General features: G+C 40.2%; 2 protein-coding genes across 4 annotated transcripts; both read left to right on the top strand.

Moving 5' to 3' along the window:
- Positions 1–5,048: 5,048 nt before the first annotated feature.
- Positions 5,049–15,646, top strand: LOC147539193 (F-box protein CPR1-like). 3 transcript variants are annotated; one of them, XM_086642550.1, is made up of 4 exons: positions 5,077–5,309; positions 5,343–5,386; positions 5,508–5,829; positions 5,958–7,214. In XM_086642550.1, exons 1-4 carry the CDS (start codon positions 5,237–5,239, stop codon positions 7,127–7,129), a joined length of 1,611 nt encoding a protein of 536 aa, XP_086498676.1. In that variant the 5' UTR covers positions 5,077–5,236; the 3' UTR covers positions 7,130–7,214. The 3 variants fall into 3 exon arrangements, with proteins under 3 accessions (XP_086498678.1, XP_086498677.1, XP_086498676.1); XM_086642552.1 differs by having other exon boundaries at positions 5,049–5,386; positions 5,958–15,646; XM_086642551.1 differs by having other exon boundaries at positions 5,049–5,386.
- Positions 10,544–11,536, top strand: LOC147539194 (uncharacterized). Its single transcript, XM_086643084.1, has 2 exons — positions 10,544–10,874; positions 10,959–11,536. Exons 1-2 carry the CDS (start codon positions 10,544–10,546, stop codon positions 11,534–11,536), a joined length of 909 nt encoding a protein of 302 aa, XP_086499210.1.
- Positions 15,647–16,439: the final 793 nt, after the last annotated feature.

Below are 16,439 nucleotides of genomic sequence, written 5' to 3'. Positions count from 1 at the left end.
CAAGTCGGATGGCCTGTGCTAGTCGCGTCTGAGACGCGCTCTAGCACGACATGGCCTAGGGCCAAGTCCGGTCGGAACGTCTTGGACGCGTCCAGGTACGGCACTTGGCGGTCTCGGACTCCAACTCCGAGACGCCTTGGACGCCAGTGCCTCAAGTCCGGTGCCTATATAGGTGCACCTTATAAAATTTTGCATTTTTTAGTTAACAGACCAAAAAGGAGGGTGTTAATGTGAGTAAGACCCAGGCTTATTTGGAAATAAGTTCCAGGTCCAACGCGTCAGATTTTGGTGGGCCCGAGATAAAAAAAAGTACAACAGGAATTGGGAGGATTGTGCCCACTATTTAAATACCCCTAATACCCTTTTTATAATCTTCTTTATATCACAACTACATCTCTCTCTAAGAAATTTATACAACTCTCTCTTCTTTGTCTCTCTCATCACACTCTCTCTTAGTAAAGCAAAGAAGTTCTGAGTTTCGATTAAGTTCAGATCATATGATTTTTGTTTAACGGTGAAAAATTTTAATCGGTGATTTAAAGTTCTGAGTTTCGATTAAGTTCAGATCAGATGATCTCTTTCAAACTTGCTCCCAATCAAATGGTGTATGATTTTGTAGTGATTGGAATATGATATGGTTCTTAAGATCAAGGATCGTTTATAATCTATGATCGATTTCATATGGTTAGGTTTTTATTCAGCTTCTGGACTTGAATGAGGAGGTATAAAAGTATCACATCGTTCACCTTCATCATCATCATCATCATCACCATTAATGAGATTAGCAAATAAAGAACTTGGGCCAGATCGATACCTCAATAACCCAGAGTTTAATTGTTGCTGATTTTGATTTTGAAATTGTTGATTTTGTTGACGTCTATGAAAAAGATTAAGGTCCATGGAAACTTCTCCTCCTCCTCTATTACTATTGTTTCTCTGAAAATCTCTTCCTCCTTCTGATGGATTTTTGAAAGTTGATGACTGAAACAAAAGATTCATGTCTTTTGATGAAGTTTGAGAACCACTATACATCACCCCCCACTTGAAAAAAATTTGGGGATCTTCGCTTTTACCCGCAATTTTCTTTCAATCTTTTTACCCAAATCGAATCAAATCTTATATATCTAAAAACTTAATAAAAAGTAAAACAGTACAAAACCCTCGATCCCAATCCAAATTTTAACATCTACCCTAGATAAGGTCACGAATAAACAAGGAAGAACAACAACAGAAACAATTAAAATTCGAGTATATTATGCACCGAATGTTCGTAAATGTCTACGTCTACTGAATATCATAACCAAATGACAAGTACATAAAATAATACCCTGTACATAAAAAAATTCCTAGAAAATTATCAATACAAAAGTGTCGAGTACATAACCATATGACCAGTCAATAAAGAAATTCCCGGTACAAAAGAAAATTCCTGGTACATAACCAAATTTCAATTTGTGCAAAATTAGATCTGAGATTGCTTAAAAGGTTTTTAGGTTCTAATTAATTGTCTTGATTTTCAGGTAATTTTGATTTCCTGCTAATTTCAGTCGATTTAGTTGCTTGAGGTTTTAGCAATGGTTGATTGTCGAAGTTTAATTGAATTCTGCAAAGCTTTTGAACAACATTTCGTCCAAATGTAATGTTCATGTTTCAGTTTCCTCTACAATTTTTTATTTCTGTCCCGCGTAGCTGTATATTGTACATTAGTCCGTTCCCGTTATAACTCTTTTCTAATTGGAGAAAAAATATATGTTTAAAAGGAAATAAAAAAGTAAAAAAGATAAAATATGAAGAATGAAAAATCTAGAGAGTTAGGAAAAATGAACAAAATTTAGAAGGAACGTTTGATACATTTTTAGTAAAATAGTTTACGTTTTGAAAGAAATGTTTAGGACAATTTAGAAGGGAAAATAAATTATTTTATGTATAGTACATTCGCACATCCCGTACATTTCAAATTTCCTACTGCATGGTAAGAAGGCAAAGTATAGAAAAAAGTTATATTGTGCACCATGCATTCGTAAATGTCCAGTAAATATATTATGTATTCGCATGTTTAGATGATTATGTGAAATGAAAATTATTTTAGTTATAGTACATTGGCAAACGTCCCGTACATTTCGAAATTCCCGGTTCATGTTAAGAAGGCAGAGTATAGAAAAAAAACTATATTATGCATCGTATATTCGTAAGTATCCAGTACATTCACAAATGACACGTACATTCGAAAATGTCCCGTACATTCACAAATGTCCTGTACATTTCGAAATTCCTGGTTCATGTTAAGAAGGCAGAGTACATAAAAAGTTATACTATGCATCGTAAATTCGTAAATGTCCAGTAAATATCATTTACATTACCACATTTAGATGATTATATGAAATATAATTATTTTATTTATAGTACATTCGTAAATATCCAGTACATTTCAAAATTTTCTTGTGCATGTTACGAAAGCAAAGTATAGAAAAAAGTTACATTATTCACCGTACATTCGTAAATGTCCAGTAAATATCATATATATTCCCGCATTTAAGTAATTATGTGAGAAAATTATTTTATTTACAGTACATTTCAAAATTTCCCGTACATTCGCAAATGTCCAGTAAATTTCAACATTTTTTTTTGAAACCAAGCGAACCATATTCATTCATACGTGATTGAATCACAATTGTTACATGGATGATTAATTATTTCTCTCTTCAAACATCATGAGAGTTGCATACCTTTAAATACAAAGTGCCTCATAATGAGAAAGAAATTGGACTGGACACGACTCAAGAAAATGACCCTAAAGGTCGAAAATGAAAGGATCCTATAGATCACGGATGAAAAGACCCTAAAGGTCACCAAAATAACTGAGAATACAATTTAATAAAGAAACTAATTTACATTCCTGTCACATTCGCCGGAAAACCACCTTTGTTGTCGGAAAACCGCCTTTGTCGCCGGAACCGACATCACCATAGAAAAAACGCCAACAATGAACCCAGTGATTTTTCTCTTTATATCTACGTTTTCATTGAATCCGTCCTGTGATGTTAATTGCTTTCAAAATTTCAAATCCAAAAGCATAATGGATTCATACCCCCAATGATTTGAACTTCTTACAAAATTTCAAACCAAAACCAGAATGAGAATTTGATTCAAACCATGACTTCAAGTTCTAGCAAAATTTCAAAACCGAAACGGGAAATATGTGGAACCCTGATTCACTGGAAAGATAAAACTTTGAAAATCATGAGAAATAAAACCCTAGAAGATGATCGCTTCTCTGAATAATCTTATTGAAACCAATTTCTTCAGACCAAAATTGGATAGTTTCCATGGGATCTCTTTGTAAGTTATTTACCAATACTCTAAATAATTCTCTGTCCATTTTATGGAATGATTGGAGTTCCTCTGTTTCCATGTGAAACTGGCCAAAGGTATCCATTTTAGAGAGAGAAAAGAATGAGAAAAAGTTGAAGGTGGGTATGGACGAATGGTAAAGATAATACCTATTTATTAGAAGGAAACAAGGAATCCGGCGAAGGGAGGACCCTTCGCCGGAAAAGAAACAAAGATCTGAAAGTTTTGCTCTAAAAAAATGGTTATGAAGAAGGTATTTCAACATTTTCTATTCATGTTAAAAATGCAATGTCTTGTTGGGCTATAGGCCCGGGTCTTGAATCCCTGGAGGTCCCAGGTTCGAATCCCAGAGAAGGTGGAATCTTTGGTTATTTGAATTGGGATTATTAGGGTGTAAATAATGTTGTTGGGCTTTAGGCCATGTCTTGTTGGGCTATAGGCCCGGTTCTGTTAGTGTTTGAGTGGGCGGTTATCGAGCTTATCACATCTATGATGTATCAAGTGCCAAATGTAACGACATACGTAGATCGTAGTCGACTTTCAAAAAAAAATGCAATATATAGAAAAAAGATCATATTATGCACCGTACATTCGTAAATGTCTAATAAATATCATGTATATATTCCGCATTTAAATGATTATGTGAAAGAATTTTTTTTTATTTATTTATAATACATTCGCAAATCTAATACATTTCAAAATTCATTTGCATGTTAAGAAGAGAAAGTATAGAAAAAAAAAGCTATATTAAGCACTGAACAATCGTCAATGCCAGTAAATATCATATATATTCCCGCATTTAGATGATTATGTGAAAGAATTTTTTTTTATTTATAAACATTCCTAAATGTACAAAAAAGTTACTTTATATGAAAAAAAAGTTATATTTTGGGCACGTATGTTTACACGATGAACCTTTTTAAAAGTACAACAAATATCTCTAATAACTACTTTCCTATTAAGTAGTAACAGAGAGAGAATTTGTGAGAGAAATTAGGTGAGAGAGAACGAGTTTTATGAGAGAACTTAGGTGAGAGAAAATTTGAGAGATAAAGTAGAGAGAGAATTTATGAGAGAGAAAATAGAGAGTGAGAAGAAAAGACGTGAAAAAGTAAAAAAAAGAAAAAGAAAACAAAAGAACAGAGAGAATGTACACGTGTTGCGTTAGAAATGAGAGAACGTGATGGAGAACCAGTTTTGTAGGAGGGGCACTTTTCCGTAATTTCGAAAGAACAATACCCAAAATGGTATTTTCACCCCTTCTGACTTTATTTATTTATTTTGTTTTTGAGAATTCGACTACGGTCTACGTTAGTCGTTACAAGGCATTGATGCATCATGGAGATGTAATGAGCACGATAACCGCCTACTTTAAACTGAGAATGAAAGAGGCCTAAAGCCCGACAACGAAGAGGCCTAAAGCCCGACAAATTATTACATTATTCATAGCCTAAATTACATAGGATAAATCTTGATGGCAACTGCTTCCACCGAGACTCGATCTCACGACTTCATGGTCTTAAGAGGGGTGTCCATCCGACTTTATTGGACCTGCATCTTATTTGTTTTTGGCAGTGGAACTGCATCATATTTTGAGACAAAAATTGGGCCTCTTGCCCAAGCCCTATAAAATTTCCCCCAAGGGTGGTCGGAGAACCCTGGGTCCTACCTAAGGTACACGAAGCCCATTTGAAACCGTATAAGAGAGAGAATGCCCAAATCTGTGTTCCTCTCTCGCTCAAAAAATCTATCTTTCCTATCTCGCTTTCCTCTCTCTCCCAAAAAATAGATCTTTCCTCTGTCCCTCAAATAATCGATCTTTCCTCTCTTCTCCATCAAAACCAAAACCATTGGCTGCTACAAGTAACAAATACTACTTGTATTCATGTCCTCTTTTTATCAGGAAGTAGCATCTAGAGGTTTTTTGAGCAACCAAAGTAGGATCGATCTAATGAGGATAATTTTCAAAAACAAAATCGATCTAATGAGGACGACGGCTTCTATTTCCAGATTGATAACCTGCGTGAACGAACGGGTAACTAAATCTAATTTCTTCCCACTTTCCTTGTTACTACTTACGAATTTCCCTCTCTCTCTATCTCTCTCTCTAATAATAAGTTGCTGATTATGATTAATTCGGTGTTTGATTAAAATAGGACGAGGGGGATATTATAATTTATTTTGGTATAGTCACCCATGATGATGACAATACTACTAGGGTTTATGATGATGAGGTAATTCCACCATTAAAGGTCATGGCTTTGAATTTCACTAACGCCGCAAGAGCAAGGATCCAAAACGCAGGTGGTACGTGTCTAAGTTTTCATCAGGTTCCTCTCGCGTTCCGGATGAAGTTTTTATCTGACTTCCCCAAACTCCATGATACAATGCTCATCTTCAAATCCAAAAACAACAACAACCCTAGTAGTAGTAGTAGTAACCAAACCATGAGGAATGTAAGAAGGAGAATACAAGGAGGTACTACTAGTAGGATTTATTATTCTATTCTATAATATACTTTATTCTTCTCCCATGATTCATTGATTATCTATTTACTAATTAGTTTTTTCTCTCTTTCTTTACTGATTACTACTGTATCCCAACAGTGACAAGAGCTTTCATGGACAACCTAAACGACGATCTCTTTTGTGAAATCCTCATAAGACTATCTCCCAAAACATTAGGTCGACTAAAAGTTATCAACAAAAGATGGTACTCCTTCATCTCTGATCCTTCCTTTGTCTCCAAACACACTACTAGTCTTCTTCAAACAGAAGCTCGAGGAGGTCATTCTACTTTTATTTCGGTAACATTTGAACATATTAGCACTCTGTTATCTTTTGAACCCAATCTCCTTAGTGAAACCACCTTTACCCTAAGCTTACCAGCTGAAAGCTACTACGGTCCACCAGTCATGATGCCTCAACCAGCATATTATGGTAGTGGTCGTGGCCTTCTTCTTGTTAGGACTGGATACAACAGTTGTTACATCTACAACCCTTTAACCAAGAAAAATAGACCTATTCCATTTCCCTACAAAATGTTTATTCCTAATTATGGAATAATCTTTGGTGGGTCAACTTCCTCCGGCCACTATGACTGTAATCACTACACTCTGGTTTGTATGGTTGAATCACACAAGGCTTATAAATTCATGATTTTTTTATCAAAGAAAAACCGTTGGATACACTCCAACAAGTCTTCGAGGTTAACCTATGGCATTAACGGGTTGAAAAGGTCTATTATATGTAGAGAAATTCTTCCTGTTTGTAGTCGAAGGATTATACATTGGTTAACTCGTGGGGGATATATTATTGCATTCAATTTGGATAAAGAAGAGAGCAGGATAATTGAAATACCAAAGTGTGTGCTGGCGATTGAAGTGATCATAGATTGGTGGTATTGTACTTGGTTTGGAGTTTTAGAAGATGAAGTTATTCTTGTCGTGGCTACCTCTAAACATGAAATTGTAACTTGGGTACTCCATGATTATGAAAACAACAAGTGGAAAATCAAGAGAAAAGATGTGATAAATCCTGGGAGTGTTCCGGTAGTTCATATAAGACCATTGTTCTTTGATGGTCAGAGATTTTTGTTAAGCATGACAACCAACATCAATTACACCAACATCAATTACAAGTCTCGGTGCACGGTACGGTTACGGATGGAACATGATGTCCAAACTGGTGTTTCAAAATTTTTACGTTTCGAAGGTATTTCATCTTTAGCAGGTTCTTCGGTGTGTTTTCCTATTACAAGCACTCTTACTGAGGTTTAGAGGGGCAATCGAATTTTGGTTAGGAACTTATCATGAACTTTAGATATTTACTTTTGGTTATAAATCAATTTTATTTTTATATAAATGTACTAGGGTACTGTATTTATTATGTATTGCACAACCCCCCCTCTCTCTCTACTACTTCTTAGTAAATCTTTGAACTTCTACAAAGATTTGAAGCTCCACAACCTCCATCCAAGTCTGTCTCTTCGGATTAAGACCAAGAATCAGGAGAGAGAAGCTCTGACTCAGGCGGGTTTTCCGATCATCGTCCGGTGACTCAACTAAATCTAGAGATCGCAGGGCACCACTCCACCGCTAACACCCTTGCACAGATCTTTGGTATCTGGTATAGCGTCGAGTGGTAATCTGAGTGCATCGAAAGGAAGTTCTGTGTCTCGGGACCTTCATCGGAAAAGGGTGTTCGTCGTTTATTGCCGGCAGCAATTCTCCCCTGGAGATCGCAGCAAACCAGCCCACCGCTAAGGCCATTGCACTGAATCTTGGATTCATGTATAGCGCCGTCTGGTGCGCTGAGTGGTATCAAAAGGGGGTACCGTCTTGCCGGAGGTAAGCGATGGCAGCCAAGAATGGCATCTATGTGTATATAGAAAGAAAGAGAATCCTCTTCTCCAAACTCAACGGAGGTCGCTTTGTTATCTCAGAACAGGGTTATTACAGGGAATGGGCCATAACTCTCTCGTTGGGAGGTATGAATAGTTTGAAGGAGTTCACTTTTAACGTGATCAGAGCCACCAAAAACCAGAAGGAGTTACTGAAACTAGCCATCTTCCGTGACGGATCCAATCTTTGGATGTGGGAGGTGATGAGTAACAAGAGGGGTGAGTACATCTGGGCTCACAGAATAGGGGATGGGGATAACAATAAGAGATCAATTTGTATCCCAAAAGGCAAGGACGGAGAAGGGTGCATGGAACAAGATGGAGAAAGCCATTGCAGAGGTGACCTCCATATTCTATAACTTGAAAAACTCTCAAGAGGCTCTTATGATTGAACCAATCCCTAGATCTTCCAACAAATTCAATATTCTAAGAGAGATCGATGATCAGGATAAGGCTAAGGTGGGATATGTGAAGGAAGATTCGTCCAAGAGAATCCCTAGGAAAGAGGGAACAAAATCCTACATGCCAAAAAGGAATAATCTTCAAGCCGGCGTATCCAGTGCTAGGAATTATAACCCTCAACCACCACCGTTCATTGGGCCAATGCATGGCAAGAATGTTCCACCTTCATTTAAACCCACTACCTCCTATAAATACCCCCACGCTTCTAAGCAGTCGAATCAATACCCTTCATCTTCTTCTTACCCCCCTAACCACCCTTCTGCTTCCAACTTGAACATGGCATCAGTAGATATTCTCAACATGGATTGGTCGAAAGCGGTGATCCTCAAGAGAGAATCTTCGTCGGCGCACTGGAAATCGGTGGAGTCGAAGGTGAAAGGAATATTAGGTTCGGATGATGTGGAGATCTTGCCATTCAAAAGTGGTGCAGCCTTGGTTAAGACGAGGATTCCTACTGACGCACTGAGAGCGATGGGGTTTTTGGTGGAGGAAAACTCGGGCAAGAAAGTGTTTATCCGTAAATGGAACCCACACTGCAACTCAGTGATCGTTACGACGTTACCCCTCTTTTGATGGACGTCAAGATGTACGGAATCCCCTTTCACCTATGGAATGATAGAACTTTTGCTAGTTTGGTGGAAGATTTGGGTGAGATAGTTGCAGTAAGCTATGAAACAACACATCTCCTGGATCTTCATTATGCTTGCGTGTCGGTGGATGTTAAACCGAACGGGTCCATATCGGAAAGGAAGACCTTGTTGGTGGATGGTGAGAGCTACCAGATTTGGATCACAACGGAAGTGGTCGCTGAGAGGAGACAGGACACGTCGGTGCTTTTCTCGCCGGTAAACCAGAATACCTTACCGGAGAAGACAACGGTTGCTGCCAAAGACTCGAACTTCGAGGCCCAGGTACATAACCCTATCGCTGATCCGATGGAAGCAGACCTACCACAGGAAAAGGTGATGGAGACTGAAGTTGACAAAGGTAAGACAGTCTCGAGTCCCAAGAGAGATCCTAGGAAAGGAAAAGCTAAAGCTGCAGGATTTAAGGAGGTCAGCACTGAGGAAGTAACCCGGAAGTTGCACTCTATGCCTGACATGAGGGGGGTAGAAATCAGACCAGTGACGGTGGAAACTCTGACTAAGATGGTCAATGACTCAAACAAATGGACAAATTCAATTACGTACAAACGGCTCAAGAAAAGTCATGATTTGTCCAAGAAAAATCTATGGTCTTTGGGTAGAATACCAACGGTAAAGAGAACTATCTCCAAAAACTACAGGCGCCCAAAGGCAGTTGGGCCGAAGCAGGTGGAAGAGCCTAATACTCTAACAGATCAGGGTATAGGCGGGACTCATGTTTCTGCAGGCGCCAATGAGGAAGCTAGGATGGCCCAGTTCTTTAAGACAGGCAAGGAGTTAGGGTTTTCAGGATCGGATGATTATGAAAGGGTGGTTCAAATGTTGGCAGCTCAGGATGTGGAGCTACAACATAAAAAGAAGAAGAAGAAGGCTAATCAGGAGGAGGATGTACTCAACACAACACCTCTAGCCATAATCAAGCCAGGAGTCAGTCAGATGGATAAGTCAAGTGGTAGCAAGGGGGCCAGCTTTGGTGTAAGGGAGAAGGTGGGTATGGCTATTGCTATTCAAGAGGACGAGAAGGAGTTGGGAGGTGGTAAGAAGATCAGTCCAGGAAAGATGAACAGGGAGCTAAAGAATCTCACTTGGGGTATGTCGGACCCTCCGTCATCTCTGGTTCGATCTCGTTCGGCACCTAGTATGGGGGATCTCAAGTTTAAATGTCCCTAAACCTTCTCAGTTGGAACATAAGGGGTCTGGGTAGCCCGACCAAGAAGCTCGCTATCAAGAAAGTAGTTAGAGATTTTTCTGTTTCTGTTTTGTGTATTCAAGAGACTAAAGTAGTAGATGTGTCTGAGTCTCTTGTTAGGTCTGTTTGGGGTAAAGGAAGCTGTGGATGGGATGCCATCCCATCAATAGGAGCTTCCGGTGGTATTTTGTGTATGTGGGATAGTAGTATGTTGGAAGTTAAGGAAGTGTTTAAAACGTCTTTTAGTATTTCCTTTCACTTTAAGAACTTCTTAGATGATTTTGAATGGGTTTTCTCTGGAGTTTATGGTCCCTGCCAGAGAAATCTCAGAGCAGATTTTTGGAAGGAATTGGACCTTGTTTCGACTAAGTGGAAGATGCCATGGTGTGTGGGGGGTGATTTTAATGTAATTAGATTTATCCATGAAAAGAAACGAGGCAGGAAAGTAACGTCTAGTATGAGAGAGTTTGGGGAGTGGATTGATCGCAACGGATTAATGGACCTTCCCAAACAAGGGATGGAATACTCTTGGACTAATAATCAAATTGATCCGGTGCTTAACGTCCTGGACAGGTTCCTCATCAGTGGCGCTTGGGAAGACAAATATCCTAAGGTGGAGCAACTCATCCTTCCTAGGCCTATCTCAGATCATGCTCCCATCCTTTTGAGGGCAGAGGTAGTTAAATCTAATCCACCCCCATTTAGGATGGAGGAGAGGTGGATGAGGGAGACGGATTTCATGGACGTCGTTGCGACTTGGTGGGCGGAAGGTCCTAACGGCTCGTCCCCAAGCCATACGTTCTGGAAAAAACTCCAATACTTGAAAGGTAAGCTCAAATGATGGTCAAGGGAGAAATACAGCAAGTTCCATAAGGCTTTCGTACAACTGCAGTCGAATATATGTGAGCTAGACAAGAAAGAGGAGCAACAGACCTTGTCCCAACCAGAGTTCGTGGAAAGGAAGAAAATGAAAAGAGAATTGGAGGGTCTGATGGCTCAGGAGGAGGTTAGCCTGCGTCAGAAATCAAGAGCTCTATGGCTCAAAGAGGGAGACAAGAACACAACTTACTTTCACAAAATCATGAAATGTAGGGCTAGGCAAAACAGAATCAGCATCATCATTCAGGATAATGGCAACATCACAAAAGAAGTGATCATGAAAGAGGCAGTAGACTACTTTAGTAAGATCTACTGTGAGCCCACATTTTGGAGACCTGGTATTGAAGGTATGAATCTCCCTCATATATCGCCCGACGAGGCAGACGGGTTAGAAAGGATCTTTTCAGAGGAGGAAGTGAAGAAGGCTATAGCCGACTTGGCTAAAGACAAGGCACCGGGTCCAGATGGGTTCCCTATTTCGTTCTACAGTAGATGCTGGGATATCATCAAAGAAGAGTTCATGGCAATGGTAGAGGCTTTCTTGAGCTCGGCAGAACTTGATTGGAGACTTAATCAGACTTTCATAGTTCTGATTCCCAAGAAGAAGTAGAGTTATTCCTTCACGGATTTTAGACCAATCAGTCTAGTGGGAGGGGCTTATAAGATCATCTCTAAGGTTCTCGCCTCTCGATTGGCGTCGGTTATGGATAAAGTTGTATCCCCTTTTCAGGGAGCATTCATAGGTGGAAGACAAATCCTAGATGGCGTCATGATAACCAACGAGTTGGTTGATTCAAGGAGGAAAGAAGGTCGCAGAGGTATCGTACTCAAGGAGGACTTAGAAAAAGCATATGATCGTATTAATTGGGACTTTCTTTACCATATTATGAACCGTATAGGTTTCGGCTACAAATGGCGGGCCTGGATTTACGTTTGCATCTCGTCGGTCACCTTTTCGGTTTTGATCAATGGGCAACCTTCTGTAGTGTTCCAGAGTTCGCGAGGGATCAGGCAAGGGGATCCCATATCCCCCCTTCTATTTCTCTTGGTTGGGGAAGTTTTGAGTCAATGTATGCAACAAGCGGAAGTCAGAGGGTGGATTAAGGGTTTTCAAGTCGCAGCCTCGAGTAGGAAGATCAATCATTTGCAGTTCGCGGACGATACGTTGTTTTTTCTAGATGAAGACATGGATCAGTTAATGAAGCTGCGTGACATTTTGGTTTGGTACGAGCTATGTTCAGGATTGAAAGTGAATCTGAAGAAGTCTTTTATTTATGAGGTGCTGGAGGTTGAGGTAAGCAATAGAAATATGGTGGTGTTGGAAGGGTTTGGGTGGCCTATAGGTACTCTCCCCACTTCATACCTAGGTTTGCCTCTTGGTCATAGATATAAGGCTAAGTCTTTGTGGGATCCGGTTATGGAGAGGATTAATAGCAATTGGCCTCTTGGAAAGGGCATGTTCTATCGAAATGAGGGAAGTTAACTCTTCTAAAATCGGTGATGCAGGCACTCCCTACTTACTATTTGTCTCTGTTCTCCATCCCCATGGGTGTTCTGAAGGAGATCGATTCTAAGATGTGTAACTTTTTTTGGAATGGAAAATCAGAGACCAAGAGGATACACTAGGCAGCCTGGAGCAAAGTAAAGACAGCCCGGTCTAAAGGGGGTCTGGGTATCAAGAATCTCAAGACTATGAACAAGGCTCTTCTAACTAAGTGGCTCTGGAGGTTCGAACAGGAAGATGGCAAGTTATGGACGGAAGTAATTGGGGATAAGTACGGAGTTGAGCCGGATGCTTGGGCAAAGAAGGTTAAAAACTTATCCTATGGATGTGGGGTTTGGAAAGGAATCCAAAATAACTTGTTTGACTTCAGAAGAAATACCAAGTGGAAAGTGGGCAGTGGTCAGAAGATTATGTTCTGGGAGGATTTATGGCTAGGTAACTTGACGCTAAAAGATCGCTTCCCTAATATCTTCTCCATCGCGGTGGAGAAGAAGGCGAAAGTGTGTGAGATGATCGACTTAGAATCCGAGGTGTGGAGCATCAAAACTAGGAGAAGCTTGAATGAATGGGAAGTTACAGATTATGTGGAGCTTCTAGGGATCCTCCAGGAGGTTCGACTAAATAGTAACCAGGATTCTAGGGTGTGGATAAGGGAGGAGAAAGAGAAGTTGACGGTCAAGCAATGTTACTCTTTGTTGGAAATAGGAGACCAAATCATGCATCCAACACTAGTGAAGATTTTCATGAGGAAGGACATCCCTTCGAGAGTTGGATTTATGCTTTGGGCGACCTTCATCAATAGAGTCCCGACGGTGGATGTCCTCAGACGAAGGGGTCTTATGATCATCGACCGGTGTATCATGTGTAAGGAAAGGGGTCCTACGAACGCGGTGGACACCTAGTATATAATAAATCACAGATTCCACACTCACATAAGTATAGATTAAAGGGTGGTGATTCATTGAGCTCAAGCTGCTGGCCGTTGATTCACTGGGAAGGGAAAGTAAATCCCGGAAGGGAAGCAATTATTTAGTTATTGACACCTAGCATCCTAGTTTGTTGGAAAGGGCAAGCTAAATATACATGGAAATGGGCCATTTAAACCAATTTATTTACAAAGCTTGCAACTGACTTTAACTCTAACTCTCCTCCTACATGTTCTCTCAGAGATTATGAGCCAACCGTCCAAATAATGGGGGGTAAATGAGAACCCGGACCATTTTTGCAAAAAAATGAGTTTACAGTCCAAATGTCAAGAACATCTCATTGTTTCCTGGTTTGACGGCAACCGCCTCGCCACCACCACTGATCACAGTCGGCTTAACTTCGCCTATAAAAGGCCCCCCCCCACATCGTCCTTCACATGACACGATCTTTTCACCAGAAAAAGATCACAAAACACCCAGAGTTCCCACAACTCGCCCTCCAAAAGGATCGACCAATATTCATTCTTTTACTGCAAAGAGCACCCTGACTGTCTTGAGCGTCGGAGCGGTTTTCGAACCCTTTGCAGGTTCCCCCCTCGGGAACTGACGAACAGGATTCAGGAGCGAGGAGCAAGAGCAAGGAGCTGGATCGGAGAGCAGAAAAGCAGAAACCAGGGGTGGAAGTAGAGCTTATCAGGGGAATCTCACCTCTGGTAACAGAATATACCATTATAACGGATGCTGTCATGCATCAACTCCCGTTTTCATGCTGATCTGACGGAAGGCCATTTTTTGACATCAGCACTCATGATACTTACTACGACTCTCGAACGACTTAAGGCCGAAAGAGGACAAAATCAAAAAGTTGTAAAGGACCTGGGCATTGCGGAAGCCGCGCTCGAATCTCTGCTCTGGGAAAATCCCAAGGAGACTGACAGCCTAGTAGGCTCCCCAATCCCAGGCCTGGGATCGTACTCTGGAGCGGAAGACCCGCAGGAATTTATCCAGAAATATGTCGCGATAATGAGCCTCCACAGAACCAATATGGACGACTGGTGCTCATCCTTCGCTACCTCGCTGCAAGAACCCGCTCGGGACTGGTTTCGATCGCTGACGCCGGGATCTATAGGAACCTTCGCAGAACTCACTCAGACCTTCCTTAAAACTTTTGGAAAACCGACCAATAAGCAAACCATTGACTCGAACCAGGGAAGTCGGACCGACAACCGGACGTTCCGTTCCAACCAACGAGAGATGACATTCACGGCGATCAGGCGCCTGGCAGAGTTGGCGACAGAGTTCAACAGCGTGTCACAGACTTTGATAAAAGAACTCGCGAGGGAAGAAACAGAATGGGGATCTGAAAGCGAGGAGGGCGTCAATGTCATAGTTGGTGGACCAACCCGCGAAAGAGACATGGGTAACAAGAGGCGCCGAAAAGATAACGAGGTCATGGCGATGCACAACGAAACAACACCCCCCATGGTTTTTGATGATGCATAAAATGGTCAGACATTAACTAACGTCTGAAGAGTCAAAGGTCAGGCCAGAAGTCTCTTGGAACAGCTCGGCTTAAGGCAGCGGGACAACTAAAACCCCTGATTATCTTCTTCATCTCTCTCTAAACTAATGTTCCTCTTTCTCTAATTTATTTTATTTTGAAAATTCTTCCTCTCTCTATACAAACATTCCGAAATTGATTATATTCTTGCCATCTCTATCTTTTTGAAAGACTTCTGAAAGTCTATCTTTTTCATTAAAAATCCTTAGAAAAATGTACCAACATATAAGGCGATGATGTTTGAGAAAGGAAAAGTAGTAAGTTAGAGAGAGAGAATCTAGAGAGAAATTCGAAAAGTATCTTGTACATAACCAAATGGGTAGTACACAAAACAATTCCCGGTACACAAGAAAATTTCCAGTTCGAAAAGTGTTTAGTACACAAGAAAATTCCCATTAAATAAATCAATTCCCGGTAAACCAGAAAATTTCCAGTACAAAAGTGTCTAGTACAGTCAACGGTTGGTAGCCCAAGTGGTTCCAAGGTGTTGACATAAACTCCAGAAATCCCTGGAGGTCCCAGGTTCGAATCCCAGAGGAGGTGGAATCTTTGGTTATTTGAATTGGGATTATGTAGGTAGCAATAAAGTTGTTGGGCTTCAGGCCATTGTCTTTGTTGGGCTATAGGCCCGGTGTTGTTAATGTTTGAGTGGGCAGTTATCGAGCTTATCACAACGTACGTAGATCGTAGTCGTCTTCCAAAAAAAAAAGTGTCTAGTACAGAAGAAAATTCCTGGTAAATAAAAAAATTTCCCGTACACAAGAAAATTCCGGGTACAAAAGTGTCTAGTACACAAGAAATTTTCCAGTAAATAAAATAATTTCCTATAAACAAGAAAATTCTCGGTACAAAAGTGTCTTGTACACAAGAAAATTCTTAGTAAATAAAACAATTTCCAGTACACAAGAAAATTTCCAGTACAAAAGTGCCTCGTACACAGCGAAAAAAAATTTGCGTTTCTCGAGAATTTTTCGGTGGTAATTCCGTAAATTTGTGAAAAGTACAAAGTCTGATGGAACGGTTGTCAGATTATTTTTCAGAAAAAATTTCGTTTCCCCGGAAAATTTCGATGGCAGTTTTGTAAATTTCGATGGCATGAACAGTAAATACTAAAATTTAAAAGGTTGTTCCCGTAATTTTTCCCCTTAACGTGACACTTTGGACCTGACGTTCATTTTTTGACTACTTAGGATGGGGGGTCTACTAAGTGTCCCATTTTGGATGGTTAGCTCAACCCCCGTTCTCTTACAGGGCAGGGCAGTCTACTAAGATTTACATATTGGCACATGCCAATTTCATGTGTCACTTTGTCTTTGAATTGGTTTGGCTAATTATAATTCTAGTAATTTCATGTGTCACTTTGTCCTTGAATTTGTTTGGCTAATTATAATTCTAGTTTTTGGAGGGGAAGAAATTAAAATTTCCAATGGTAGATCCAGTAGTATTTTCATGTGGAGGCATGTTTTAGTTTATAAATTGTATTTTTGATAAAATCTCTTTATTATTTCTTAATGTCTAGAAG

Source organism: Eschscholzia californica, unplaced genomic scaffold (assembly GCF_041429995.1).
Source record: "Eschscholzia californica isolate CP2 unplaced genomic scaffold, dmEscCali1.0.p SCAF_5, whole genome shotgun sequence".
Classification (NCBI taxonomy): domain Eukaryota; kingdom Viridiplantae; phylum Streptophyta; class Magnoliopsida; order Ranunculales; family Papaveraceae; genus Eschscholzia; species Eschscholzia californica.
The sequence above is the reverse complement of the archived record's forward strand: the minus strand, read 5'-3'. Positions and strand labels throughout refer to the sequence as shown.

Excerpts from the sequence above, each read along its gene's own strand:
- LOC147539193 (XM_086642551.1), top strand. The coding sequence starts at position 5,237 with ATGTCCTCTTTTTATCAGGAAGTAGCATCTAGAGGTTTTTTGAGCAAC. Across the intron at positions 5,387-5,507 it reads TAACCTGCGTGAACGAACGG|GACGAGGGGGATATTATAAT; the intron begins GTAACTAAATCT and ends TGATTAAAATAG. Across the intron at positions 5,830-5,957 it reads AAGAAGGAGAATACAAGGAG|TGACAAGAGCTTTCATGGAC; the intron begins GTACTACTAGTA and ends GTATCCCAACAG.
- LOC147539194 (XM_086643084.1), top strand. The coding sequence starts at position 10,544 with ATGGACCTTCCCAAACAAGGGATGGAATACTCTTGGACTAATAATCAA. Across the intron at positions 10,875-10,958 it reads AAAACTCCAATACTTGAAAG|ACAAGAAAGAGGAGCAACAG; the intron begins GTAAGCTCAAAT and ends TATGTGAGCTAG.